General features: G+C 45.9%; 1 protein-coding gene across 1 annotated transcript in view; it reads right to left on the bottom strand.

Moving 5' to 3' along the window:
- Positions 1-17,112, bottom strand: part of TXNDC5 (thioredoxin domain containing 5) — a 29,411-nt gene extending 12,299 nt beyond the window's left edge. Inside the window, exons 1-3 of the mRNA XM_037141749.2 lie at positions 16,783-17,112; positions 11,203-11,352; positions 5,640-5,745 (exon numbers count right to left, since the gene is read on the bottom strand). Of these exons, the coding sequence (XP_036997644.2) occupies positions 5,640-5,745; positions 11,203-11,352; positions 16,783-17,036 (510 nt within the window). The 5' untranslated portion in view covers positions 17,037-17,112. The remainder of the gene's footprint in view (positions 1-5,639; positions 5,746-11,202; positions 11,353-16,782) is intronic.
- Between the last annotated feature and the right edge of the window lie 8,912 nt (positions 17,113-26,024).

The following is a 26,024-nucleotide window of genomic DNA, read 5'->3' on the forward strand; positions in this document are numbered from 1 at the left end:
GCAAGAAGTGTTTTGTTAAGAAAGACACTTCTGCCAGTACCAGAGCAAACACCAATGTGCACCACTGCACAGCTACCGTAATACTTATCACACAATTCTAAGTTTCTCGCTTTTTGAGGCCAGTACAGATGGAATAAAGCAAAGATCTCTGAATTACCATTTTGCTGTAGACACATGGTTATTACTCAATTGCTTTGTGGCAGTTCATATTTCTATTAAAAAGAATGCTCACATTATGTCATTAAAAGCTTTGAAAGCGCTGACAGCTCAAAGGTGGACAGAGTTGAAATCACAAAGCCCATGAAGATTTCCTTTCTGTGGCAGGCTTGTCAAACTTTCAAAGTGCTAAGCACCCACACAAAAGGATGCTCAAGGGAATGACAGCTAAGAGTTCCAAAAAGGTGAAACAAAACACTCTGTGTGTTACAAGGTGTTCAAAGGGCTTTTGTACTGAGACCTTCTTTATGTCACTCAGGGGGCACTTTAACTGCCTGTCCTCTGGGGCAGACACCAGAGCGGTGCCCGCCCTCATGGGAACACCACGGCACATCACAGAAATGAGTACACTCTAGATTCTTTTCTTTAAATAGAGTAATTATATATTTTTTAATTATATTTTATTGATTTTTCTACTATAGTTGTCCTGATTTTCCCCCTTTGGCTCCCCTCCACCCAGCATCCCCCACTCCCTCAAGCAATTCCCCACACTGATCATGTCCTTGGGTCATGCATAAGTGTTCTCTGGCTACTCCCTTTCCTATACTGTACTTTACATCCCCATGGCTATTCTTATGACCTCTTTGTACTTCTTAATCCCCTCACCTCTTTACCCATTATCTCCTTCCTCCCTCCATCGGGCAACCTTTCAGAAACAAACTTCTTTTCTCTTGCTTTTAAGAGTCTTTCTTTATCTCTAACCTTTGGCCTTTTAATAATAATATCTGGGGCCCCTTTGCATACATAATTGGGACTCTCCGACTCTCTGCACTTTCTGGACTTGCATGTCTATTTCCTTCACCAACTTAGGGGAGTTTCCTTTCACTATTTTTTTCAGATAGATTTCCAATTTCTTGCTCCTTTTCTTCTTCTGGCAGCCTTATGAGGTGAATGTTGGACCTCTTAAAGTTGTCCCAGAAGCTGTTTATACTATCTTCATTTTCTGAGGAGTCTTTTTTATTCCTGTTGTTCTGATTGGTTGTTTTTTGCTTCCTTATGTTCCAAATCATTGATTTGGTTCTTGCCTTCATCCACTCTACTGTTATTTCCCTGTAAATTGTTCTTTATTTCAATTATTGTATCCCTTGTTTCTGACTGGGTCTTTTTTATGCTGCTGAGGTCCTCACTAAGTTCCTTGAGCACCCTTATAATCAGTGTTTTGACCTCTGCATCTGATGGATTATCTCCATTTCACTTCTTTTTCTGGAGTTTTTATCTGTTCTTTCATTTGGGCCATGTTTCTTTGTCTCCTCACTTTGGCAGCCTCCATGCATTCATTTCTATGTATTAGGTAGAGCTTCTTTGACTCCGTGTCTTGGTAGCGTAGCTTAATGTAGTCAGTGTCCTGTAGGGTCCGGTGGCACAGCCTCCCCTATCACCCAAGCTGGGTTTTCAAGGTGTGCCCTTTATGTGGGCTGAGTATACCCTCCTCTTATAGTGGAACCTTGATTGCTGTTGGCAGGCCATGGGAGGGATTTACCCAGGCCAGTCAGCTGGAAGGACTGGCTGTGCCCACTGACCACCAACCTCCACCCTCCATGGAGGATCAGCTGTGCAGGGGAAGGGTGGTGGTGCTCCCATGTGGTCTGTAGCTGCCCACCGAATGTGCTGGCTTTGGGGTTTCCTGGGTGTTACAGGTCAAGATCAGATCAGCCCCCACCTATGTTTTGCCTGGGGCCACCCTGCCTGAGCTGTAAAACAATCTGAGATGGCTGGTACTTGTGCTAGGCTTGGAGATTTCTAGGTGAAGCCAAACTACGACTCTAATTTGGCTACTACTAAAGATCACTAAAGCCAGCTGTTGCTTGTTTGATAGGATTTAGGAGTTAAGACCAGCCATTTTTATGAAAAAGCAGCTTGGGTGGGCCTGTAAGTTGGTGGGGTAGAGCCTCTATGTGTCTCCATGGTGGGTCACACACAGTTAGCCAGGTTGATGGAGTCTCAGACATGGTACCAGTCTACCGGCTCTGAGGGGAGGGCTCAGCAAAGGGCAATGGCCTTTGCTCATTGCAATGCCAGATACTTGAGTCTCTCCCTGTATGCCACTGGTACCTTTTCAAGATGCCACCCTGGTGCTGGAGCACAGAGGGAGCACATCTGAGTAGGTGAGTCCGTGTGTGGCTTCCCCAAGAGGAACTGCTTGGGGCTCCAGCAGTCTCCTCCATGGACTCGATCCCCACTGGTTTTCACAGCCAGAGGTAGTGGGGACTTGTCTTCCTGGCACTGGAGCCTGGGCTGGGGGCCCTAGTGTGGGTCTGGGACTCCTCGTCTGTGAGATATCCCTCCTGAGTTTCTATCCATCTGGGAGTGGGGCCAGCCCATTCTACGTTCGCACCCCTCCTACCAGTCTGGATGGATGTGGTTTCTTCAATTCTGTAGTTTAACAGACTTCCATTCAACTTGATATCTGATGGCTCTGAATGATGGTTGTTCTGTATTTTAGTTGTAGTGTTGATGTGGTTGTGCAAAGAGGTGAGCCATGTCTGCTTCTATCACCGTGTTGACCTGAAGCTCCCAGTCTAGATTCTTAAGAAAGCACTCTTCCAATATTGAGCAATGGCATAGAAGTAAAAGTGGTCTTGCTTTTTTTCCCCTGTCTTGATATTTTATGTCTGGGAATATATTCTAAAAACATCACTGAAAGGTGGGAAAAATGCGCTTTACAAACATAAACATGTTCCTTATAGCATTTCTAGTGACAGAAAAATTATAAATACTAAATAGTCATTGACAGAAAAGAGTTGAATTATGGCAAATCCACATAATACATGATCGGTATAAAGACAACATACCTGTATAAGAAAATAATAAAATAAACTGTTTATATAACTAAGAAAATATATGGAAGCAAACATGAAAATATAAAAATTGGAGTAGACTGTAAGAAATGGTAGTTTTTTTATTATTGCTATAACTAGAGGGGACTCTAAATGTACCCTGTATAAACATAAAAATGTATATATCAAGTTACTCAGGTATAAATACAGATGAGAAAAACTTCTAAAACAGATTTGCTTGTAATAAACAACAAAGTTCAAAGTGGAAAGGATTTTCCATTCACAATATAAAGTTTGTTTCTACAGGAAGGCATGCTATCGTTGTTTCTGCAATTGTGCGAGATCCCTACTGCTCTGAGTGACTGGGATCTGGCCAGCGCGCACCCACCACAGGAGACAGGACACTGCTTCTCAAACATCTAAGCTGTGCTTACGCCCGGCCTCCCCACCCTTCCAGCCTGCACCCCAGGCTGTTAACCGACTTAAGGGAAGTCAGCCCAGAAGACCAAGTCTCTCTGCTATCCTGATACTGGCTGCTGGTTTCTTAAATAAAGTCAGCATAGGAGATTGGTTTGGGGTTTTTTTTTTTTGTAAAATGTTTATTTTAAAAGGTTTTTTTTGAGAATACTAACTCCTCTTTAAAATTAGTTTCCCCCATCAGAGAACACTTTCACAAAGGAAACAATATGAAGTTTAAATCTGTATGAAAGTCACACCTGGGTCATTCAGCTTTCTTGCCATAACTGAGATGCAAATTTACTCTCTGAGAGGTTTGTGGTTTTCCCGTTACCAAAATTAGATAAGACTCTGGCCAACTTATTCGGCACCACATTCCAACATTCGTCATCATATACGTACAGACTTTAACATGTGAGGTGTAGCTGCACTCAGGAAGCAACCAGCTTCTGAGCGGCTGTGATACTTGAGGGAGAGCTGACGTGCCACAAAGACCTCTGAGCCCCACAGAGACTGCTGGAACTGCACATGAGCAAAAGAGCCTCCACAGCTGGGAATACCTACCTGACACAATAACGCGGTCTAAGTGAAGTTTTCAATTGAAATCACATTCAAAGCCTTCGGCTGCTCTGAAACTTTTCATCAGAAACACACAGCATGGGAACACTGGCGCTCCTTCCAGTCCCTCACCGATGCAATTCCACAGACCGTCTAAGTCCAGCTGAGCCCCGGTGGGCCCGGGCACTCAGCGCTAATCTGGAGGTACCACACACCGCGACACGACGCATTGCTTATGATCACAGTGTTTAAAAAAAGTAAGACTCCCAACTCCCAATGTCCAATGGTGAGGGAGAGGATTATAAATTTTTCTTAGTAAGTAACATTTTACACACAGCTATGTCTTTAAAAAATATCTCAGAAATCATAGTTTCCACCAATTTCCTGATACTACCCTTAATGGAGAGAGGAACATTAGGACACTAAAAGTTTTAAGGGTACTAAATTACATTATCAGCAAAGTTGGTTAGGCTCTTACAGACTAAGGGTGGAGAAGAAAAGGAAAGATCTGCATTCTGCGTACAGGGAGCGGGAGTACAAGCCAGCTGGTAGCTGTGGGAGGGGGGCAGGAAGGCCAAAGGGGCCTGCACCGGATACCCTGCCTGAGGCCTGGCCCTGCCCCCGGTGGGCGAGAGTCAACCTCTGATGCTGAGGAATTATTGTTCATTGTATTACAGGTGGCAGTCACGAGGCCATGTTAAAAAGTACTAGGGGGAACTGTCGGATACTTCCTTACAAATGACAATACTTACAAATGACACTCCATAAGGGCTGACTCTGCAGCCAAACAGGAGATAGGGAGGCAGGTAAGACAAAACAAGGTTGACAAAATAGAGATAGTTACTGAAGCTGGGGATGAGCACACGGGACCATTCTCATCACAGCCCTCATCAAACATGTAGCATTCACCAGACCAGTAATTTTCGACCTTCCTCATCTCATGGCAAACTAATTACAAAAATCTTGTGGCATACCAAAAAATACATAGGTTGCCAATCTGACAAAAAATTAGGTATAATTTTGATTCATTTACATCAGAGACTATTGTGTTTGCTGTTGTCACTTTTTTATTTGACAGTCTAAGGGAAAGAGGTTAGTACCCCTGACTAAATAGTCAGGTATTGCCTGTTTTAAAAATTCTTGAAGTGTGCTGGTAGAAGAGACACTAGTCTCTTCTTTCTACTGTTGGTCATGTTTGAATATTTCATAATAAAAAGTTTTTTAAAAAGTTAATCTTTTTCACTTACACGAGTACTTAAGAGTTAAAATCATAGAGAAAAAAAGTAGATGGTGGTTGCCCAGGGCTGGGAGAAGATGAGGAGTTATTGTTTAGTTATAGTAAGTTTCAGTTTCAAAGGTAAAGAGAGTTCTGGAGATGGACAGTGGTGATGGCTGTACAACAATGTGAAGGTACTTAATGCCACTGAACTGTACACTTAACCATAGTAAAGACTGTAAATTTTATCACAATAAAAAATTGAGAAGGAAAAAAGTTTACCTATTATACTAATGAGTTCTAAAAAAGTAAAACTAGCCTTAAAATGGTATCCCTAATTTTTCTCCTAAACTGGCCTTTCTATTACCCAGAAATGTAAGAAGGAAGAGAGAGGGAGGGGCTTCCTGCTCACTCACAGCAGGCTCATCATTCAGCATCTGCAGCATCCAGTTTTCCAGTGCCTGGAAGTCCCGGGGACCTTGGTACTTCACAGCTTCTTGGCCAGGTTTGAAAAACTTCAAGCTGAAAGGGTAAAAAATGATTAGACAGAGCAGACTTTTGAAGCACTTCGAACTGCTCTGCGTGAAGACTAGTGCCTTACCAGGGAGCAAACTCCTTTAGTGAAGCAATCAGAAAATGAGTTATCAATGGGCTGCAGCCAGGCATGCATCTGCCACTCTCTGATACAACTTGCCAAAGGAAAAGATGATACATTCACTTAATCCTAAACTTTTAAACGTTTTACATTTTATTCAAGGAAAATAAAGCTGAGACAAACACATCAAGCCTGATGCCGTGAACCGAATGCCAAGTGGCAAGCGCTCGGCTGTGCAGAACTCTCAAGCTTTTCCCTGCTCTGCATCTGACATCCTTCCAGGCTCTAGTAGTTTTTATATCCTGCTCCTTTTTTTTCATTTTAAAAATTAGAACTGTAATAGAAATAGCATTGTTTTGCATTAAATGTATTTCCGGGCTACCATGTCAACTACTCTACTACAAAGCATAGATATCCAGGTATTGTGAGAATTCAAGTTTCCAACTATAAGAACAACCTTGACATTGGCTGATACAGTCTATTCACTTCTCCACAGAGAAGGAATCTTTTCCTTTTTTCTATACATATTAGCCTCCGACAATATCTGCAGATAGAATACAGAGCATTTCTTTAGAGGTGAGCAAAAGACTCGCCAGAGGCTGAAATTAATACATCCAAATCATGTATCATGCCACTGGTAATGGAAAAACACGCTCCCAATAAAATTTCGCAGAAAGTTTCAAGGAATGGTGGTAGGGACTAATTCTTCCGTTGACAGAATTAAGAGAAGGTGTCAAGGATGGAGGAATATGGCTATTGACACAAAATACACAGACTAGCTTTTTTTTTTTTTTGGCAAGCCTGTTCATCTAAAACACCCCTAACACTTGTACAAGCACATGCATGGTTTTTGTTAGCAAATGCCCAATACGTAGTCAAAAGGTAAAAAGTCAGATGTGCAGAAATCAGAACTGTGGGTTTGATTAGCTAACTCCCCAAATCTCTTACAGTGAAGTCTCACAGCTATATAAAAAAACCAACACATTGGTTGGAGTAGGTGTCTGAATTAACATGGGCTTCCTGGCCTCATCCAGAAGCTAAGATCCTGTGATGGGTTTAGGTGACTTTACTAATGTGCCTCCGATAAAGAACATACTGGACATACTGGGTCTGTCCAGAAGGTATCCAGCCATGTAATATGAAAAAGACATTACAGATGATACAAGATACAAGAAACATTGTACACAGGACAATGATGCCTCAGTCCCCTTTAAAGTAGGCACCCTGGGACCTCGCACAGTTCTCCCAATCTCCATCAGCTGCCCCATTGTATTTTCCTGCGTCTCACTGATAATCTGAAATCTCTTCCCTTTCAAAGGTGGTTTTAGTTTTGGGAAAAGCCAGAAGTCACAGGGCACCAAATCTGGACTGTAGGGGGCTGAGTCACCTGGGTGGTTTGATGTTCCACCAAAAAACTCTGAATGGGCAGTGAATGGGTGCCTTGTTGTGATGAAGCTGCCAAACACCAGTTGCCACAGCTTGAGCCTTCTGAATCATATGAATAACTTCCATGGAGGAATGTTCAACCTTTATGCAAAATCTGATGCAGATTCATTGCTCTACTTACTCATTTTTAATGCAACGGCCACACAGTATACATGCTCACTCAATGGCATCTACTGCCCCCACTGACTAGTACAGTGAAGGTGTCATTGTTCATGCATGTGCATTCCAGTCTAGTTACCTTCGCTGCCAGGCTACATCGATGCTGCACAAACTGTTCTTGTTATATTAACAATAGCTGGACTTTTTCTAGACACAGCTCCTATGTGCTGCTTCCTCAGTAGCTTATACTTTTATAAGCATAACAAAAGGCTAAAACCTAACTAGATTTGGCCAGTGTGTCTGGGACTTCCTGAAGTTTAACATTTTAAGCAACTCCAAAGTATGATCTCATGATGATGAATGCCCACACCCACCTCTGGGACTGCATGGAACACTGGAAGTATATGCTTTGCCCAGACGACTGGAAGATGCTTACTGTCCTCCACCTCCCTTCTATGTTCTGAGCATCTCCCTCCACCAAAGAGCTTCAGGAACCTCAAAACATCAGGCATTGTCACGCTCATTCCCCATTCTTTGCTAAATTTAAAAATCAGTAAAACCTAACCTGTGATATTTTTCTAATTGGTGTGCTTTAAGCAAAAAAAGTAATTTAAAAAATAAACCTCTTCCTGTTGGATTGAAAATCTTTCTGTCTACCCAAGTTTGAGATCCTTCCTAATGTCTATAGATTCCAGGGATAAAATTAGAGCTTCTTTACAGATTTTGCAGTCTGATTTCAATTCTCATTGTAGACAGAGATGAAGGAGGTGACGGAGAGAGAGCTGTGGCGCAGAAGACCAAAGTGCAGTCCCGAACTTCTCTAGTTTGTTTGTTGTTGTTGTTCTGGTGACCTATTTCTTTTTTAAGGAGACTATAGGGGAGAAAATGGCCCTGTGTGGGTCACTCTGGCAAAGCGTGATGATAGTTCTACTACAAGTAATGATGTGGTGTTATGGGTTGAACTATGCCCCCCAAAACAGATCTGTTGAAGTCCTAACAAACAGTACCTGAAAATGTGACCTTATGTAGAAATAGGGTCTTTATAGCGGAAAATTAAAGTGGGTTGAAAGGTGGGCCCTCATTTACTACGACTGTGTCCTGTCCTTATAAAAAAGGGAGATGTGGGCACACAGGCCTGCACACGTGAAGCCCCGTGAAGACGGGGAGGATTGCAGTGAGGCAGTTACAAGCCAAGGCACACCAAAGACGCCAGCAAACCCCCCGAGGCTGGGGGGAGTCAAGGAAGAATTGCCTGACCGGTTTCAGAGGGAGCAGGGCCCTCTGATGCCTTAGTTTCGGGCTTCTGCCTCCAGAACTGTGAGAATAAATTTCTGTTCTTTCAGCCAGGCAGTTTGCAGTGCTTTGTTATGGCAGCCCCAGGAAACCTCCCTTACTCAGCCCTGCCCATGCTCACATCTTCCAAGATGATAAAGATTATTTTCTGGCTCAACAGAAAGACCTCAAAACATCTTCCTGAGCAGTGAGCCACCTGTACAGGTACGGGAACTCAAATGCCGTCTCTCTCCAATCCTTCCCTCCAGTTCCAGCTGCACAGGGAGAATGACATGGAAGTTCAGGCACTTACATTCACTGTCCAATTCAGGCCCTGCCATGTCTCTCTGAGATGAGTACCTTTTGGAGAAAGGACAAGCTCAACAGGTAACTCTGAATGCCCTACTGTGACTATTTTGTGCAGCTAATTCCACCTCCTGCCTTCAATAAAAGGCAGCTCCTGCTGCATCCTGTGTGTCAAGGTCACAGAAGTCCCTCCCAAACCTTGTTCAGCAGAGTGTAAGCTCATTTTACTTTTTTTTTTTTACACACAAAAACAGGGCATGTTTTTTTTTCTTGGGCGGGGGGGACATGTCTACTAAATAAAAACCAGGATCCAAGATCATGTGTCCTTTACGGATTTCAAAATCTGCAAAGAGCATCTATGGAGTTGCACCAGAGAGGTCGTAATAACCAGGGCCAGGAGGAACCCTCTACTCCCATCTCTGCTGCCCCCTAACACATGCTCTCTCAGCCCTATTGCAGCTCCTATGGTTTCACCTTCCCTCTGGCATGCTTTGTGGTGTATGCAGCCACATGGCTACAGATGGCCAGCTGCTTAAGAGTGGACACCATGCCCTGACTGGTGTGGCTCAGTGGGTTGGGCGTTGTTTCACAAACTAAAAGGATGCTGGTGCAATTTCCAGGTAGGACGCAGGCCTGGGTGGCGGGCCAGGTCCCCAGTTGGGGGCATGTGAGAGGCAAAGAATCAATATTCCTTTCCCTCTCTTTCCCCCTCCCTTCCCCTCTCTCTAAAAATAAATAAATAAATTTTCTTAAAAAAGAGAGAGGACACCACAGCCAACCATCCAACCATTTCTACTGCCCCTGTACTTTGAAGTAACAGGCTCTCAACAGGTAAGCCTCTACCCCCTCACCTGTTCCCACTACTCACTGACCGCTTCTTTGGGATGCTCTCCATCCAAGCCGAGTTTACTTTAAAGGCAATGCTGTGAAGCACAGCACAAATGATGCCTTTTAGGTAGGTACATATAGTGGAAAATTTTCTCTCTGTCTGACCTGACTTGATGTAGACTTGAATTATGACACTTAGATTAGCAAGCATTCACCAAAGATCAAGAATTCTGAGTCCTATATGGAAATGCCAAATTTCCAAATGTTAGGGGAAACCTAACATTTGCTGGGTATGTTCAGATTGGTGTTTGTACACATTTTATTTCACAAGGACGTTTAGGGGCTGAAGTGAATACTGGCAACCTACTTTGGATCCACAGGTTAAATAGTGTGGCCAGAGCTGCATGATAAGGAGATGGTAGAGCTGGGATTCAAACACTGGCTTCCAGGTTCCGGCCCAGAGTTCCTTCCACTTTTCCATGGTGACTCTCAGGTTTGAAGATGGAGCTCAGGTTTAACATAGACTTTACTTAATTCATCAATTTGAACAACTAGTTCAGGCATTGCAATACCAACCCTCCCCCATCTTTCTGGAAACAGCATCTTCCCTTCTATTGGAGAAGGACTCTTCACTCCAACAGGCCCGAAGTCTTTGCACAAGATTCTGCTTCTCTGGCCACGAGGGCTGTTCTCGGAATGAACATCCCCTCCAAGCCAGGCCAGTTAGTGGTGGGCCCAAGAACACCATGGCAAAAGGGAGATGCAGAGCCAGAAAGTTAAGTCACTTGATGGGAGACAGTAAAAAACAGGCTCCCAAATCTTTGGAGCTGAATCTCACAGGGCTTCCCCCGTAGCCTACTAATTACTCCCCTCTTTTGTGTATTAAGTCAGTCTCAATTTCTGTCTCTTAAAACCAAAAAACTCTTTTAACTGTCAAGGGAGTAAGTAGCACCACTTGTCAGAACTGCTGTATTCCATCTTGTTACCTTCTGTCCAACAGAAATAGCCTCTGCCTGTCACCTGGGAAATTAGGCAGGATGTTTAGGAATAACAGAGTGACCAAAAATTCATACCAATTTGATGACAAAAATCTGTACTCATTGTGTAAATGTACCTGTGACCACCAAACATGACAGGACTTCATGGAGATGACCATTTTTGTTTTGCAAACACATGCTCTTATAAACAGGCAAACCCATGCTGATTAATAAACAGCTTTTTCCAAACAAGGCACAAAAAGCCATCTAACACAAACCCAGTGGTTAATACAACCTTTCCCTAACAGCAGGGACTGCCTGCTTAAATTTAGCATGTCCACCCCCCTCGCCTACAAAGAAAGATACCAAAAATGTAACATGGACTTTCTATGGCTAAAGGCAGCTGGTCGTAAGATATGGAAAACCTGGAAGGTATGGGAAGCCCTTCTCACTTACGTGGGGTACCCTCGCACCCCCTGAGCAGAGCACACGTCTGAGTCCGCTGTGCAGTCCACCTTCGCCACGTAAACTTTGGCATCTTCCATGCTGTTGTACTTGTCTCCCAGATCATTCCAAGTGGGCTGCAGCCGTTGGCAATGCCCGCACCTGTAACAAGGTGAGTAACACGCATCCTGAGTGCAGGGTCAGAGGATGCCCAACCCACCTCTTCAGCCATTTCCACAGGGCAACAGGGCTCTCTTCTTTCTTCATACCACAGCACAGAGGTGTTAGCTCACAATTACTACTAAACCTCACTCCCGGACCTCCAGCCAAGATGGAGGCGTAGGTAGACACACTGTGTCTCCTTGCACAACCAAAAGGACAACAATTTAAAAACAAAAAACAACCAGAACTGACAGAAAATCTAACTGCATGGAAGCCTGACAACCAAGGAGTTAAAGAAGAAACATTCATCCAGACCGGCAGGAGGGGCAGAGACGGGCAGCTGGGGTGGAGAGGTCCCACGACAAGGCAGTGGCTGGCAGACCTAGCGAGGGGGTGGATTGTGGAGCTGGGAGTGCAAGGCTGCAGCTGGCCCTCAAGGCAGCGGTGGACCAGGCAGTGCCACATTCGTGCACAGATAAACCAGGTGAAACGAAGGGGGAGTGGGATTGACCACATGACCCAGGGCCCCAGCTCGGGGAAATAAAGCCTCAAAACACTGATTGAAAACACCTGTGGGGGTTGAGGCAGCAGTGGGAGAAACCCCCAGCCTCACAGGAGAGTTCACTGGGGAGACCCACAGGGTCCTAGAACAAACACAAGTCCACCCATCTGGGAACCAGCACCAGAAGGGCCCAATTTGCTTGTGGGAAGCGGCAGAGGAGACTGAAATTTGAGTGAGAGAGGAACAAGTGCCATTGCTCCCTCTCTGACCCCGTCCCCAGTCACAACCCAGTGACTGGGCTGACCCACCCCAGTGAATACCTAAGCTTTCACTCCTCATCCGTAACAGGCTCAAACAGACCAAAACATTATGGCTCAAGCAGAACAGCTCAAAGTCCCAGAGTCAATACTTCTAAGCAACCAAGAGATAGCCAACCTATCAGATGCATAGTTCAAAACACTGGTGATCAGGATGCTCACTAACTGCTTGATTTTAGTCCCAAATTAGATGAAAAAATGAAGGCTACACTAAGTGAAATGAAGCAAAATGCACAGGGAACCAATAGTGATGGAAACAAATCTGGGACTGAAATCAATGAAGTGGACCAGAAGGAAGAAAGAAACAACCAAACAGAAAAGAATGAAGAAAAAAGAATTCAAAAAAATGAGGAGAGGCTTAGGAACCTCCAGGACATCTTCAAACGTTCCAAAATCCGAATTACAGGGGTACCAGAAGGGGAAGAGGAGGAGCAACAAGTGGAAAAGTTATTTGAACAAATAATAAAGGAGAACTTCCCCAATCTAGCAAAGGAAATAGACTTCCAGGAAGTCCAGGAAGCTCAGAGAGTCCCAAAGAAGTTGGACCCAAAGAAGAACACACCAAGGCACACCTTAATTACATTACCCAAGATTAAAATGAAGGAGAGAATTCTAGAAGCAACAAGAGATAAGGGGACAGTCACCTACAAAGGAGTCCCCATCAGACTGTCAGCTGATTTCTCAAAAGAGTCCTTACAGGCAAGAAAGGGCTGGAAAGAAGTATTCCAAGTCATGAAATCCAAAGACCTACAACCAAGATGGCTGTATCCAGCAAAGCTTTCATTTAGAATGGAAGGGCAGGTAAAGTGCTTCTCAGACAAGGTCAAGTTGAAGGAGTTCATCATCACCAAGCCCTTATTATATGAAATGTTACAGGGATTTATGTAAGGAAAAGAAGATAAAAAATATGTACCATAAAATGACAGCAAACTCACAATAATTAACTGAACCTAAAACAAAAACAAAAACAAACTAACCAAACAACTAGAACAGGAACACAACCATAGAATTGGAGATCACATGGAGGGTTCACACTGAGGGTTATCAACAGGGGAGTGGGAGGAAGAGAGAGGGGGGAAAAGGTACAGAAAGTAAGTACCATAGATGGTAGGTAGAAATTACACAGGGGGAGGGTGAGAATAGTATGGGAAACGTAGAAGCCAAAGAAGTTACATGTATGACCCATGGACATGAACTAAAGGGGGGCAATGTGGGTGGCAGGGGGTGTGCAGGGTGGAGGGGAGTGAAGGGGGGAAATGGGACAACTGTAATTGAATAATCAATAAAGTATATTTTTAAAATATAGACCAAAAAAAGAAAACACCTCACTCCCCTGCTTATGACCCACCAGAACGTCCCTATACTGTTCTCGGCACAAAATCCAAACTGCTGGCCTCCCACTTCACCTCGATGCCCTAGCTACTGCCTTCCCTTGCAGTCAGTCTATCCCTGAGTCACACTGCAATGTTTGCAGTTTTCTGAAAGGGCCAGAGCCTGGCTTGCCCCAGGAATCACAAAATACACTCTCTGACACTTCCTTCCTAAACCCACCTGGCTAATTCCTATTTGCCCAGAGGTTTAGTCTTTCCTTCAAGAAGTCAGCCTGACTTCCCAGGCTAGTCGGTACCCATTTTCTTCTCCTCCTCTTCTGGAAAGCAGCCTTACTCTCCCTCTACCACTGCAGCTTAGCACTTCTTGCTATACCTGACCCATTATTATTCAGTCAGGTCCCTTCTACAATACCACCAAATGTCTACTAATGCAAGGCAATCCCCCAATTAAATCGATCCTGCATGTTCTCTAAGGAGAAGCTTTAAAAGCATTTGCGCCCACTCAAACACCTATCATTTAATGATAGGTGATAGGATTTACTTAGAATTATTTACTTAGAATTATTGCTTCTTGCTGTTCTTCACGTTTCCTGACGGAATCGGCTTCTCATCAACTAAATCTATTGCGTCATCTAGCTGACTGTCTTCTTCCACCGTCAGGTGTCTGCAGCGCCGTATCTGAATTCCGTATGACCCAACACTAGAAACTTTACCTCAAGCTTCCGAGTTGTGCATCACTGTGGCATGTGGGTTCCCCCACTCGCCTGCTAAGTGTGTAGTTACAACGCCCACCATGGAGCTACTTGAGGTACTGCTCTTTAAAGTGATTTTTATCATGCCTGCTTACCCTCAAAATAATTTCTCAATAAAATCTCTTTTCTTCTTTGACAGATGATCTCAATAAAACGCACCTGAAAGTAGCACAAAAAACACCTGCTTCGAGCAAACGTGTCTTCCCTAAGCAGCACTTCCTTGGCGAGCTAAGAGAATCCCGCTTTATAAAAGACTCAAATACAATATAGTTCCCTCTTTTCTGGAAGGTAATTGTGAGGGAAAACCAGGCTCAATGTAAGTATATGTGGAATAAAGGCCAAGGAAACAGCATTATCCTTTGTACCACTGTGTTCCCCACGTCTAGCACATGCTTGGCACGTATTAAGTGTTTGGCAGTTTCTCAGTGACAGATCCATACGTGTCACGCAGTTGGCCCTTCAGGTTTGGGACCCTTCTCGCCACAGCAGGAACCTGAGACAGCAGCTGCATTCAGAAGGTGGCCTGACGCCATGTAATAGAGCAAAGCTACCTTGTCCTTCCAAGGAGGTGGCCCCAACCTTGACATCTTTGTCATCTTCAGGTTCAGCGTGACCTGCAAACTAGCCCAAGAGATGTTGGCACAAAATCTACAGTAGTGGGACTACCCTACATCTGTCAAGTTCAGAGTAAAAATACATAGATCGATGTTTTCATTACATGGTACCCCTGATCCCAAATCACAAGTCGGCTTCCAATATTCCAGAGTCGCTGAAACTGGAAAGAGATGGGTGGGGGGAACCCCACAGCATATTCTGTATGATTTCCAATCCGCCGTTAAACTCGAACTTTTACATGCTGTCATAGAAAACCTCATACATCTCTGTTTAAATATTTTGTAGTAAGACTATTAAGAAGCAAAATAAAAACTTTAAGTTACTTTTTCTGGGGGCATCCATCTAAAAGTCCATCTTCCGCAATTAAAAAAAATTTAGTTAATACCAAGGGCTCGAATTTGCCAGTCTTCTCCCTCATTCAGTCCAGGACCAGCTGGTATTACAGAGACTCCGAAATTAAACCTCCACTGGCACTGCATGGACTAACTATGTCTATGTGTCATTTTTTTCTTTTAAAAATAAAAAAAGAATTCACAGACAGATTATTTCCACTGGTATAAATTCCAATTAAGTAGTGTACATAACTGCAATAGTTACTCTGCGAATACTCCTTCCCAGAGTAACTATGAATAATTATTCTCATGTACAATGTATTTTCTACACAAAAAGTGGTTCTGAAAATTCGAATCAGTTGGTTCTTGGGAACTTTAAACACTGTTGATACACAATAGCTGCTGTGACTCAGACCCGCCCCCAAAAGTTGATTTAACTCCAAGTGAAATGAAATACAGTTTGTAGCCTGACTATGAGGAGAAAGGGAAAAAAGTTTCCTCCAACTTCCACCAGTACATTTCCTGAACAGGCCGTTTCTCCCTCAGGCATCTTCTCTCTATTCCTTCCCACATCTCAATGAGCTTCTCCCCCATGCTAGGGAAGAACGCCAAATTCTGCAATAAGCCTGTAAACTGCCTTGTGCCCAAACACCAGCTTTCTGCCCTGCCCCAAGTAAACCTCCCTTCCTTGGGGCATCTGTGCTGTGGAAGAAGAGCACTACCTGTTGTCTTTTGCTAGGACAATTCTCAAAGTAGGGGTCTCTGGAGTTGGGCTGGAGGCCCAACACAACGTCCCTACCCCAGAACCAGTGCCAAGAGGTACACCGTCCGTTCAACCTGGCGAGCTTTGCCACACTTTCTAGAGGAGCAGACCCCAAGAGAGCAGCGGGGAGGAGGTGCCATAAGTCAGCCTTGAAGTGAGAGCCAAGAGCACAGCTCCCCGTGCACTCCGGGCTGCGGGGGAGCCCTCAGAATTCAGACAACTCCCCCACAGGGACCCTCTTCTGCCTGGGCCGGCCACCTCTTCCCACCTCACAAGCACACAAAGTAGGAAATCACACCGTTGTGCATTCCTGTTTTCTAATTAAACTCTCATACGGACAATTAGCCCTGCAGCGCGTGAACCGAATCTGACGTGTGTACGCGTCTGCGGCGGGACCTCTGGTTGCCAGCGGCCGCTGCACGTGGCCCGTAGGGTCCGGCAGCTCAGACAGGCCGCTGCCTCCGGCCGGCGCAGCAAGTTTGGGGCAGGGGATTGAGGGGTAAATTCTAGACTCCCAGCAGCCACAGAGAGCGACGGACCCCTTCCCTTCGCCCCGTCCCCGGAAGGGGGCATTAGATGGGGGAGGGGCGGCCGCATCCCGGGCTCCCATTGGGGACCTCCCCTTCCAGCACCGCCCCGGCCGCCCGGCGCCACGTCAGCCGCGAGCGCCCCAGCCCGCGCTGGCCCAGTCCCCGAGCTCCCGGCTCGCCGCGGTTTCCCGGCGCCCCCAGGCCCAGGGCCGCTTTGGAAGCGCAGAATAGGACTTGGAGGGCTCGGCCCGCCCCGGCCGGTGCGGATGAAGCGACGCGGCCAGTTACCAGGGCGCAAAGAACATGACGAAGTGCGCCACACTCTGGATTCCGTGCGTGAACATGTCCGCGGTGTACAGGTGCTTGGAGTGAGGGTCCTCCCCGTCCGCGGCCGCGGGGGGCTCGTCCGCCGCCGCGCCTGGCTCCTGGGCTCTGGCGCCCCAGCGCCCGCCGCCGCCATGGCTCAGCAGCAGCAGCAGCACCGCAGCCGGGGCCAGCAAACGCGGCAGCGTTGGGAGGAGGCATCCGGGGCACGCGGGCATCACGGCGGGGCTGGCGGGTTCTCACCGTGGCGGCCAGTCCGCTCCCCGGCGCCAGCCCGCCGTGCGCACCGCCCCACGCACCGCCCCACGGAGGCCGCGCCCCTTCCTCGCCCCACCCGGGCCGGCGAGTGGCTGCTCCGGGCGAAGCTGAGTGCGCGCGCGCGTCAGGAGCTGGAGGCAGGGGAGGGGAAAGGAGGAGAGGGTCCTCACCCTTCAGAGAGTTTCAGGTGCTGGTCCTCTAGTCAGTTCCGGTTACTCCCTCAGGGCCCCGGTGATTCCCCAAACCCGGGCAGTTCCTGCACCAGGGTAAATATTGAAGGTCGGGGAGGTCAGGCGGGAATGCCACATAGCGTAATGTTAGCCTCAGTCAGTCTTGACATACACAAAGACCCGGCCTTTGGATGAAGGGGAAAAAAGAGCTGCTGTCAGCAAAAAGTGGAAAATTGAGCAAAAGTGGGTGGGGTTTGCACCCGAATGAGTCAAACTCTTGGCCAGACCTCAACTGTGACTGAGCCTGAGCTCAGAGGTATGATGGAACCCTTGCCTGTTATCCCGGCCCTGCCTTAACTGGAGGATGAGTAGGAGGGAAAGTAAAAGCCTTCTCTTAGGCAATTTGTGCAGGGCACCTGCTTGGAAAGACTAGCTGGTGTGTCTTACTGTGCCCTAAGTCATGGTGTGTTAGGTTTATAAACATGAATGACAACACCCCTATTCTGGCTGGGCTTGTGGAATAGCTGAAAGGTATCCACTGGGCTTGGGCACCTCACCATTCACACCTGCACACATGCCTTATTGCATATGGTAAGTGAAGGTTCAGACCCTGCCCTGGGGATCTGAAGCTTAATTAGGGATAATCACTGGTTGCTTCTCAAGATCTTCCCTGATTCTGGCTTATCCTCAATCTGGGAAATGGGGCAGGGCAGTTACTCCTGACCTGGCAAAAGGGGAGAAGCCCAGTGATTCACCTGTCATTACAGGGCTCCAGTCTTGGGTTCAGCCACTGCTGAACTTTTACCCAGTTTGCCAAATACCAAAACCATCAGTTTCCATTCAAAACCAACCCTCCCAATCATTTAAGCTGGAAACAGGAATCATTCCCCACTGGCTCCCTGATTTCCCGTATGTACGATAACTCAAACCAAACACATTTCTTGGAACTGTCATTGCTTTTCACCATTTTTAGTATTCATACCCTGAATCCTTAGTAGACTTTAATCCTGGTCGGTTGCAGTAGCTTTCTTAGGACCTCTTTAGTTCAAAATTTTCCTAAAGCCTGTTTTTGATCATAATAGTTTGCTGCTCAATATCCCATCCTGCCCCCAACTTTAAGGTAAAACATTTCTTATCAAGACCCTCTGTGATGTGGTTTGTGTCCTTGTGAAACTCCCCACGAGACACCCAGGGAACCTCTCCAATAACTTGTTGCCAGACTCTCATCCCTATGCTCCTCAGATCCTCATACTTCCCCAACACTTCTACTGTGATATTGGGAAATTCCAATGCAGGATTAGCACGCATTATTATTGCATCAGCTTCTTAGTACAAATATAGGAACATAGAAGCCCTCCTAACACCTGAATCCCTTAAAGCCAGGGAGTAAAGCAGGTAGCTTCCTTGCTCCCCATGGCTCCTTCCAAACTACTTCTCCCCCTTTCTCTGGCAAAACTTCCAGCTCCCATTTAACCAATGCCTTTGGGTATGGTACCTACTGCTCTCGCAGTTCCTGTCATCTGCCTACTTCCCTCGTCTAACTTCTTTCCAGGTCATTCTTGCGCGCCCCCCCCCCAGCACCCCATTCACTGAAGACTTTGCTTCCCTTTCCCGTCTTCACTCCTGGTGTCTTCAGCCTCCAGGTGGATGATCTCTATCCATCCTTCAGTGATTCCCTCCCAAAAGGAAACCCTGGAACTTAGCAGAACCAGAAACGCAGTGTCTCCAAAGTCTGAATTAAAGGCTTCCCGCTCTGCCCAATGCCTCTTGTACTTACAGTTTTCACTTGTTCAGTGTCCCCTTGCCGTGACCTCTGAGCTCCCAATTCCCCCATCTCACAGCCTCCTCACAGTCCACCAGACTGCTATGCTTTCCCTTGCCTCCTGACCAAATCACACCCCATGGGTTCTCAGCCTTATACTTGCTATTTTGCCATGCTCCTCTGCAGTGATGCTGAAAAGCCTAAAAGGTAGTTTGTTTTCCCACTTACGCAATTCCCTCTCCACCCTCCTTCAGTCATCATCCTTCTCAGCTGTCAACTTGACTTTATACTTCTCTCAGAATATTGAAGCCAAAAGCCTGAACTCCCTCAGCTTTTCACCACTAAATCTGTGCAGCCCTGCTCTTTGGGTTAAAAGGAGTAGAAAGAATCCCCTCCTAGCAAAGGCTAGTCTTCCACTGGTGCTTCAGAGCCATTCCAGGACCTAACTCCTGGAAACTGAGTGTGACTTTGCAGGACAAAGGAGACTTTATGAATGTGATTACAGATTAAAGGATTTTGAGGTGGAGAGATTAGCCTGGAATATCTGGACAGGCCCTAAATGTAACCACAAATGTCCTTTTAAGAAGCAGAGGGAAATGTAACTAGATGAATAGATGATGTGACCAGAGCAGGGAGAGATTTGAAGATGCCTCACTACTGACATTAAAGCTGAAGGCAGGGACACTGAACCAAGGAATGTAACTCTCAGAAGCTGCAAAAAGCAAAGGAACAGATTCTCTCTTAGAACCTCAAGAGGGGCCTTTGGTCCTACTAACAATCTTACTTTAGTCCAGTGAAACTGATTTTGAACGTCTGACCTCCAGAACTGTAGAGAATAAATTCATGTTTTAAGTCCCAAAGTTTGTGGTAGTTTATTAGAGCAGGTGTGGGAAACTGGTATTCCATCCCAGCTCAAAGACTTTTCTCTTTCAGCTGTCTTCTCTCTCCTGTGTTATTTTCAACCACTCTCTAGTGAAGCATTTCCATCTGTGTACAAACATACTTTAGTATCTCCTGACTTAAATTTTTAAAGCCCCTTGACCTCATGACACCTCCCCCCCCAACTATTATCCCAATTCTTTACCTGTCCTTCATAACAATCTTTCAAGAATTATCTGCATTTCACTTTCCATTGATTCTTTAGCACATGCCATTCTGGATGCCATGTTCGTCATACACCCAAGTCACTGAAGGTGTCTGCAGTGGCAAGTCAGAGGAAAGCTTTGCTCTCCCATTCTTTTAGGCTTCCTGGCAGTGTCAGTACAGTTGATACTGGCCACCTCTAGACCCGCATCTAAAACAACACTGGCCTCAGCTTGTCTGATTTGCCTTCCGCTTTCCTCCTCACTCCTCAACCCAACCTCCAGATGTTAGTTTCTCAGGGCTTAGTCTCTGACCCACTTTTCCTCTCTCTATACTCACTCCCTAGGTGATCTCATTCATAGCCATGGCTTTAGACAGTGTCTGTATGTAATGACTCCAAACTTTGTATTACCAACCGAGATCTTTTTCTGAACACTCACTATCTACTTGGTATCACCACTTGTTTATCTTACAGGCATAGCCAAAACCAAACCTGTGACTTCCCACAGCAATCCGCCGGTCCTTCAGTTTCTTCCCCTCCATAAATGGCCTTCCCCTGCTGTTTGCTCAAACCAGAAACAGGTCACATCCTTTGTTTCCCTTTTCCTTATCGTGTGTCTCAATCCCAACTCCAGCCCCCACCTCACATCAGCAAGCTCAGTCATTTCCATTTCTGAAACCCAGCTCCAGTCAACTTACTTCTTTCCACTACTGCCATATGCCAGCTCGTCATCTACAACAGTCTCCTGATGGCTGCGTTACCACCCTTGAGTCACCAGTCTGTTCTTCACATAGCAGCTAGAATTGAATCATCTCCCTCTACCCCTTAACTTCCTTCGGTGGCTTCCTCTTCACTTTTAATAAAATCCCAGCTCTTTGCCTTGGCTCTCAGGGGCCTTCAGGAAAGATGCAGTCCTCTTCCATACCACTACGCCTCTGCTCCCCTAGATCTAGCCACTGGGGTGATTTTTAATACCCTCCACGTTTCCCTCCTTTGCCCTTGCGGTGCCCCATGCTTGTTCTCTCTCTCATCTTCCCCTGTGGCTGGTCCCCTTGCACCCTCAGGTCTCCTGCCCACACATCACCTCCTCGGGGACACCTTTCCCAAGCACCTCTCTGGAGCAGCCTATTCTGCTCACTGGCTCTAGCCATCACTGCACAGTTTAGTTTCCTCATGGCTTTTGTTTCACAACCTGATGCTGTTTTGTTGCAGATTTATGTGTTAGGTTAGTTAGTGGGCCTTCTTCATCAGTAAGCCCCACAAAAGCCAGACCTACCTGTCATATTCACCACTCTCTCCCTGGAACCCAAATTCCTGGCATATAGTACATGCTCAACAAGTGCTAGGTGAAAGAGCCCATCTTTCTACCCAAATCTCTTTCTCAGGTTCCACAAGACTAAATGACTTAGTCTTTGCCAAACATACTTCAAGCTGTTCCCTTGGCCAGGAATGACATTTTCCTTCTCTGGGCCAATTAACATCCTACCTTTCTTGGGTGACCCATCAACAAAAGTTCCCCAAAGCTCGTCAGCATTGAGCACCTGGCGGGGTGGTTGCATGTGCCCTTCCTCTCACCTCCCGGCTTTCCCGCAGGACATGTATGGGGCTTGGTATGACAGCAGCCACAAGGACCCCTGCTTAGATTTCCAGCCTGAGCATCCTGACTTCAGCTCACCAAAGCCTGTAAACAGAGAAATTAAGTCCCGGCCAAGATGGAGGCATAGGTAGAAACCCTTTGCTTCCTCACATGTACAACCAAAAGATGGATAATAACCAACATAAAATCAATAGCAACCAGAAGTGCCAGAAAATCAAACTGCATGGAACTCCGACAACCACGGAATTCTAGAAACAGAATAACCAGACCAGCAAGGTGGTGGACAGAGAGAAACTGCAGTGAGGTGTAGTGAGTTGCAGTGAGGCGGGGGACCATGGGGCTGGCTGTGGCCAGACGGCAGGCTGCGGGGGAGGGGCTGGCTTAAGGGAAAACTGAGACTCTGGTGGCTGTGGGCTATGGGGGTGGCCAAGATGGGAGAAACTCCCAGTCTTACATGAGAGTTCGTTGAAAAGTGCTCTACAGAGGAGCAGGGGAGGCTGCACCGTTCCCTCCCGGGCCCCTCCCCCACAGGCAGCACCACAGCCCAGCAAGGACGTTTGCTCTGCCTGGGTGAATACCTAAGGGCCTGCTCCCTTATAACTTAACAGGGCCCCCCAAAATAGACATAGGGCCAGAACGAAAGAACAGAGCAAAATCTCAGAAACAGAGCTAAGGGATGAGGATATAGCCAACCTATCTGATAGAAATGTAAAGCCCTGGTAATCAAAATGCTCACAGATCTGATTGAGCTTGGTCAAAAAATAAAAAAAAACAAAACAAATGAAAGATACCCAAAATGAAATAAAGCAAAATATTCAGGGAACCAACAGTGACAGGAAGGAAACCTGGAGTCAAAGCAATGATTTGGAACAACAGGGAGAAATTAACATCCAACCAGAACAGAATGAAGAAATAAGAATTCAAAAAAAGTAAAGAGAGTCTTAAAAACCTCTGGGGCAACCTGAAACATTCCAATATTCAAGTTATAGGGGTGCCAGAAGGAGAAGAACACGACAAGAAATTCAAAACTTATTTGAACAAATAATGAAAGAAAACTTCCCCAGTCTGGTGAAGGAAATAGACTTTCAGGAAGCCCAGTAGGTCCCAAAGAAGCTGGACCCAAAGAAGAGCACACCAAGGCACATCATCATTAAGTTACCCAAGATTAAAAACAAAGATTCTTAAAAGCAGCAAATGGAAAGGAAAGAGTTATCTACAAAGGAGTGCCCATAAGGATATCAACTGACTTCTCAAAAGAAACCTTACAGGTATGTGTGGGGGCGACTTTTCCCACAGTCCCCCTGTCCGCCACGGGTGAGAGTAAACATGACTGAGAGATGATCTGCTTGGGGAGGAGAGGTGGCCAGTTTCCCAGAGGAAAAAGGTCTTGAGCAGTGGCCAGTTTCTCAGGGGAAAAAAGGTGTTGAGCCCCTTCCTCCAAAGGCTTTTATTGGGTTGTAATACACAGGAATACATGGTGGCAAGGATCAAACAGTAGATAACATTTCAAAGAAATCTGAGGGCTTAGTCTGAATCAGAGGCTGTCAGGAAAGGGGGTTGCAGAAACTTTGGGAGACATACTCATTTCCTGCTTGGACCCTTATCATATGAATGAAAGCACTCTTAGCAGAGCAGATTTTACAGGTTTATCAGCAAGTCTTCGTGATGCCAGATTTTTCCCCAGGACACACTCTAGCAAGGCAAGGAGCTGCACCTCTCCCCATCAGGTATTCAGGCTTAAGGGGATTAGAGCCAGGAAGCGCTTCTCCAAGAGGACATGGGGACTCGGGCTATGTCAAAGCAGGGGGGGCTGAGAGTCCATTGCTCTTTGTTGCAGTCCCCTGAGTCCTACCATGATGGCCTCCCAAGTGATCATGTCTGGCCTAGGTTGCCCCTCCTCTGAAGGGTCTTACCCGTCAAGGACTTCCGACCATGTTTTGGGGGAAAGGAGGAAACAGGCAGCATTTGCTACCAGAGACAAGCTTTGTCTTCTGCGGCTCGCATTCCAGAGGTTGTCGCTTGCTCATCCTTAGCGACAAGGGGGTAGAGTTACAATTCCTGAAACCAGGCAGAGCAGTCCATAACAGGTAAGAAGGGGCTGAAAAGAAGTACTCCAAGTCGTGAAAGGCAAGGTTCTACATCCAAGATTACTTTATCCAGCAAAGCTTTCATTTCGAATGGAAGGGCAGATAAAGTGCTTCTCAGATAAGATCAAGTTAAAGGAGTTCATCATCACCAAACCATTATTATACGAAATGTTAAAGGGACTTGTCTAAGAAAAGGAAGATCAAAATAACAAACAGTAAAATGACAACAAATTCACAACTATCAACAAATGACCCTAAAAAAAGAAATGAAAAACAATGGAAACAAAAACTAAGAGAACAACTAGAACAGGAACAGAATCAGAGAAATGAACATCACATGGAGGGATTTTAGTGGGGAAGGGGAAGGAAGGAATAGCAAGGAAAAGGTACAGGGAAGAAGCATAATTGGTAGGCATAAAATAGATGGGAAGAGATAAAAAATGGTATAGGAAACAACTCAAAGGACTTATATGTACAACCCATGGACATGAACTAAGGGGGAGGATGCTGAAGAATTGGGTGCAGTGTGGAGGGGATACAAAGGGGGAAATTGAGAAAACTGTAATAGCATAATCAATAAAATATAATAAAAACCCCAGAGAAATTTTACAACAATGAAGTAAATACCACTTTCTCAGGAAAGGCTTTTCTGACTCCCAGCAGGAGTTAGAGTCTCCACTATGCTGTTATATATGTACTTTCCCTCCACAGCCCTGAACAAAACAGGCATTATTTGTGTAATTTTGGTTTGGTGTCAGGCTTCCCTCTCTGGACTCCATGGAGTGAGCAGTGTAAACATGATGCCTCCTCGTTGCTGAATGAATACATGAGGGAATGAACGAAAAGTCACATTTGTATACTGTCAGCTAATGGCTTCCTTGAGAAACAACCCTGACAATCACTGTCCGCAGCAAATAAGGCAACAGGCATGGAGAGCGGCATAACCACCAGTAACACACAGTGGTGCTACTTTGCCCCCTTATTGCAAACCTGTTGCCTTCAAAGAACTGTACCCTCATCCCCAAGAGCAGCCTGAGGTAGTGGGCAAAGCCTCTAGTCTGTAAAGCTGTCCTCATTGCAGTGAGTGTAATAATAACTAAGATGGGACAAATTGCTACTGACTGGGAAAATTACAGCTTTCAAATTTCACCTCCTGAAGGCAAAATGAGCCCCCAGTGTGTTGTCATTTTGGGAAGAGAACCCTACAGAACATTGTCAGTGCAGGAACCGAAATGCCACCACTTGACCACTTTACCAGGTGCATCCTGGGGTTATTATTGGGGTTCACAGTGCTACTACTTTTAGGCAGGCACTGAAAGTATTCACATCCTGTTGTTCTGTTGGTCAGAACATTCTGGAAGGTATACATGAAAAAGAGAAACCATATTTTTCTCAATGACCTTTTATAATGTAAAACGTGACTGCTGAGGATTGCTGTCATCAGAGAACATGTAAAGAAACAGACTGAAGTGATTTTCCAGCCTGGAACCACCCAAAACAGTAGAGCTATTCTTAGTGTTTTAAAAATGCTTAATGGAAATTTGATATTTACTCACTGCACACAAAACTTCCTTGGACAACACTGCCCACCTTCTCCCAAGCAATAAGCACAAGAAAGTACATTACAACATACTAGATTGAGTTGAGGGAGATAAATCTTTCAAAATCCATGTGAGCCCTATACCAAGGAAAGAAGAGTTTCTCTGTTGCATGTATTATGACCACTGAACTGTGCCATTTCTCAAAGTTCACAGATACCAGTCCTAACTTTCCACTGTGGCTCATGCTGGCTCTTAAGCTCCTTCTCAGCTGTGAGTTCTGTCTCCCAGGCCTCGTGTGCTGGATCCTCTCATGGCAGCCCTCCTGCCCTTGTCCCACAGGCCCCTGTGGTGTGGGGCCAACATGTGAAGGCAGAAGCTTGCCTGTCAGTACTCAGGTTGGAGAACAGAAGAGCACTCTTCCCACTGAGCATGGAGGCCCCTCACTAAGCAGTTCCACTCTTCTCTTGGCCATGCTACCTGGTGTTTATGGCCTTGGCCATGGTCTCTGATCACGGGGACATATTTCTCTCATGGTGCTTAGAGGACATCTCTTAATGGCTGCCTGAATCCCAGAACACTATTCCAAATTCAGAGTCCAGGATAATGGTTTACCTGACTGAGTGGTTCTCACTCTGGCTGCATAGTGCAGTCAGCTGGGTCTTGAGAACAGTGCTGAGGCCCTGGCCTGGCTCCCAGAGTTGAGAAGC

This window comes from Artibeus jamaicensis, unplaced genomic scaffold, assembly GCF_021234435.1.
Source record: "Artibeus jamaicensis isolate MK-2021 breed Jamaican fruit bat unplaced genomic scaffold, CSHL_Jam_final contig_335, whole genome shotgun sequence".
Classification (NCBI taxonomy): domain Eukaryota; kingdom Metazoa; phylum Chordata; class Mammalia; order Chiroptera; family Phyllostomidae; genus Artibeus; species Artibeus jamaicensis.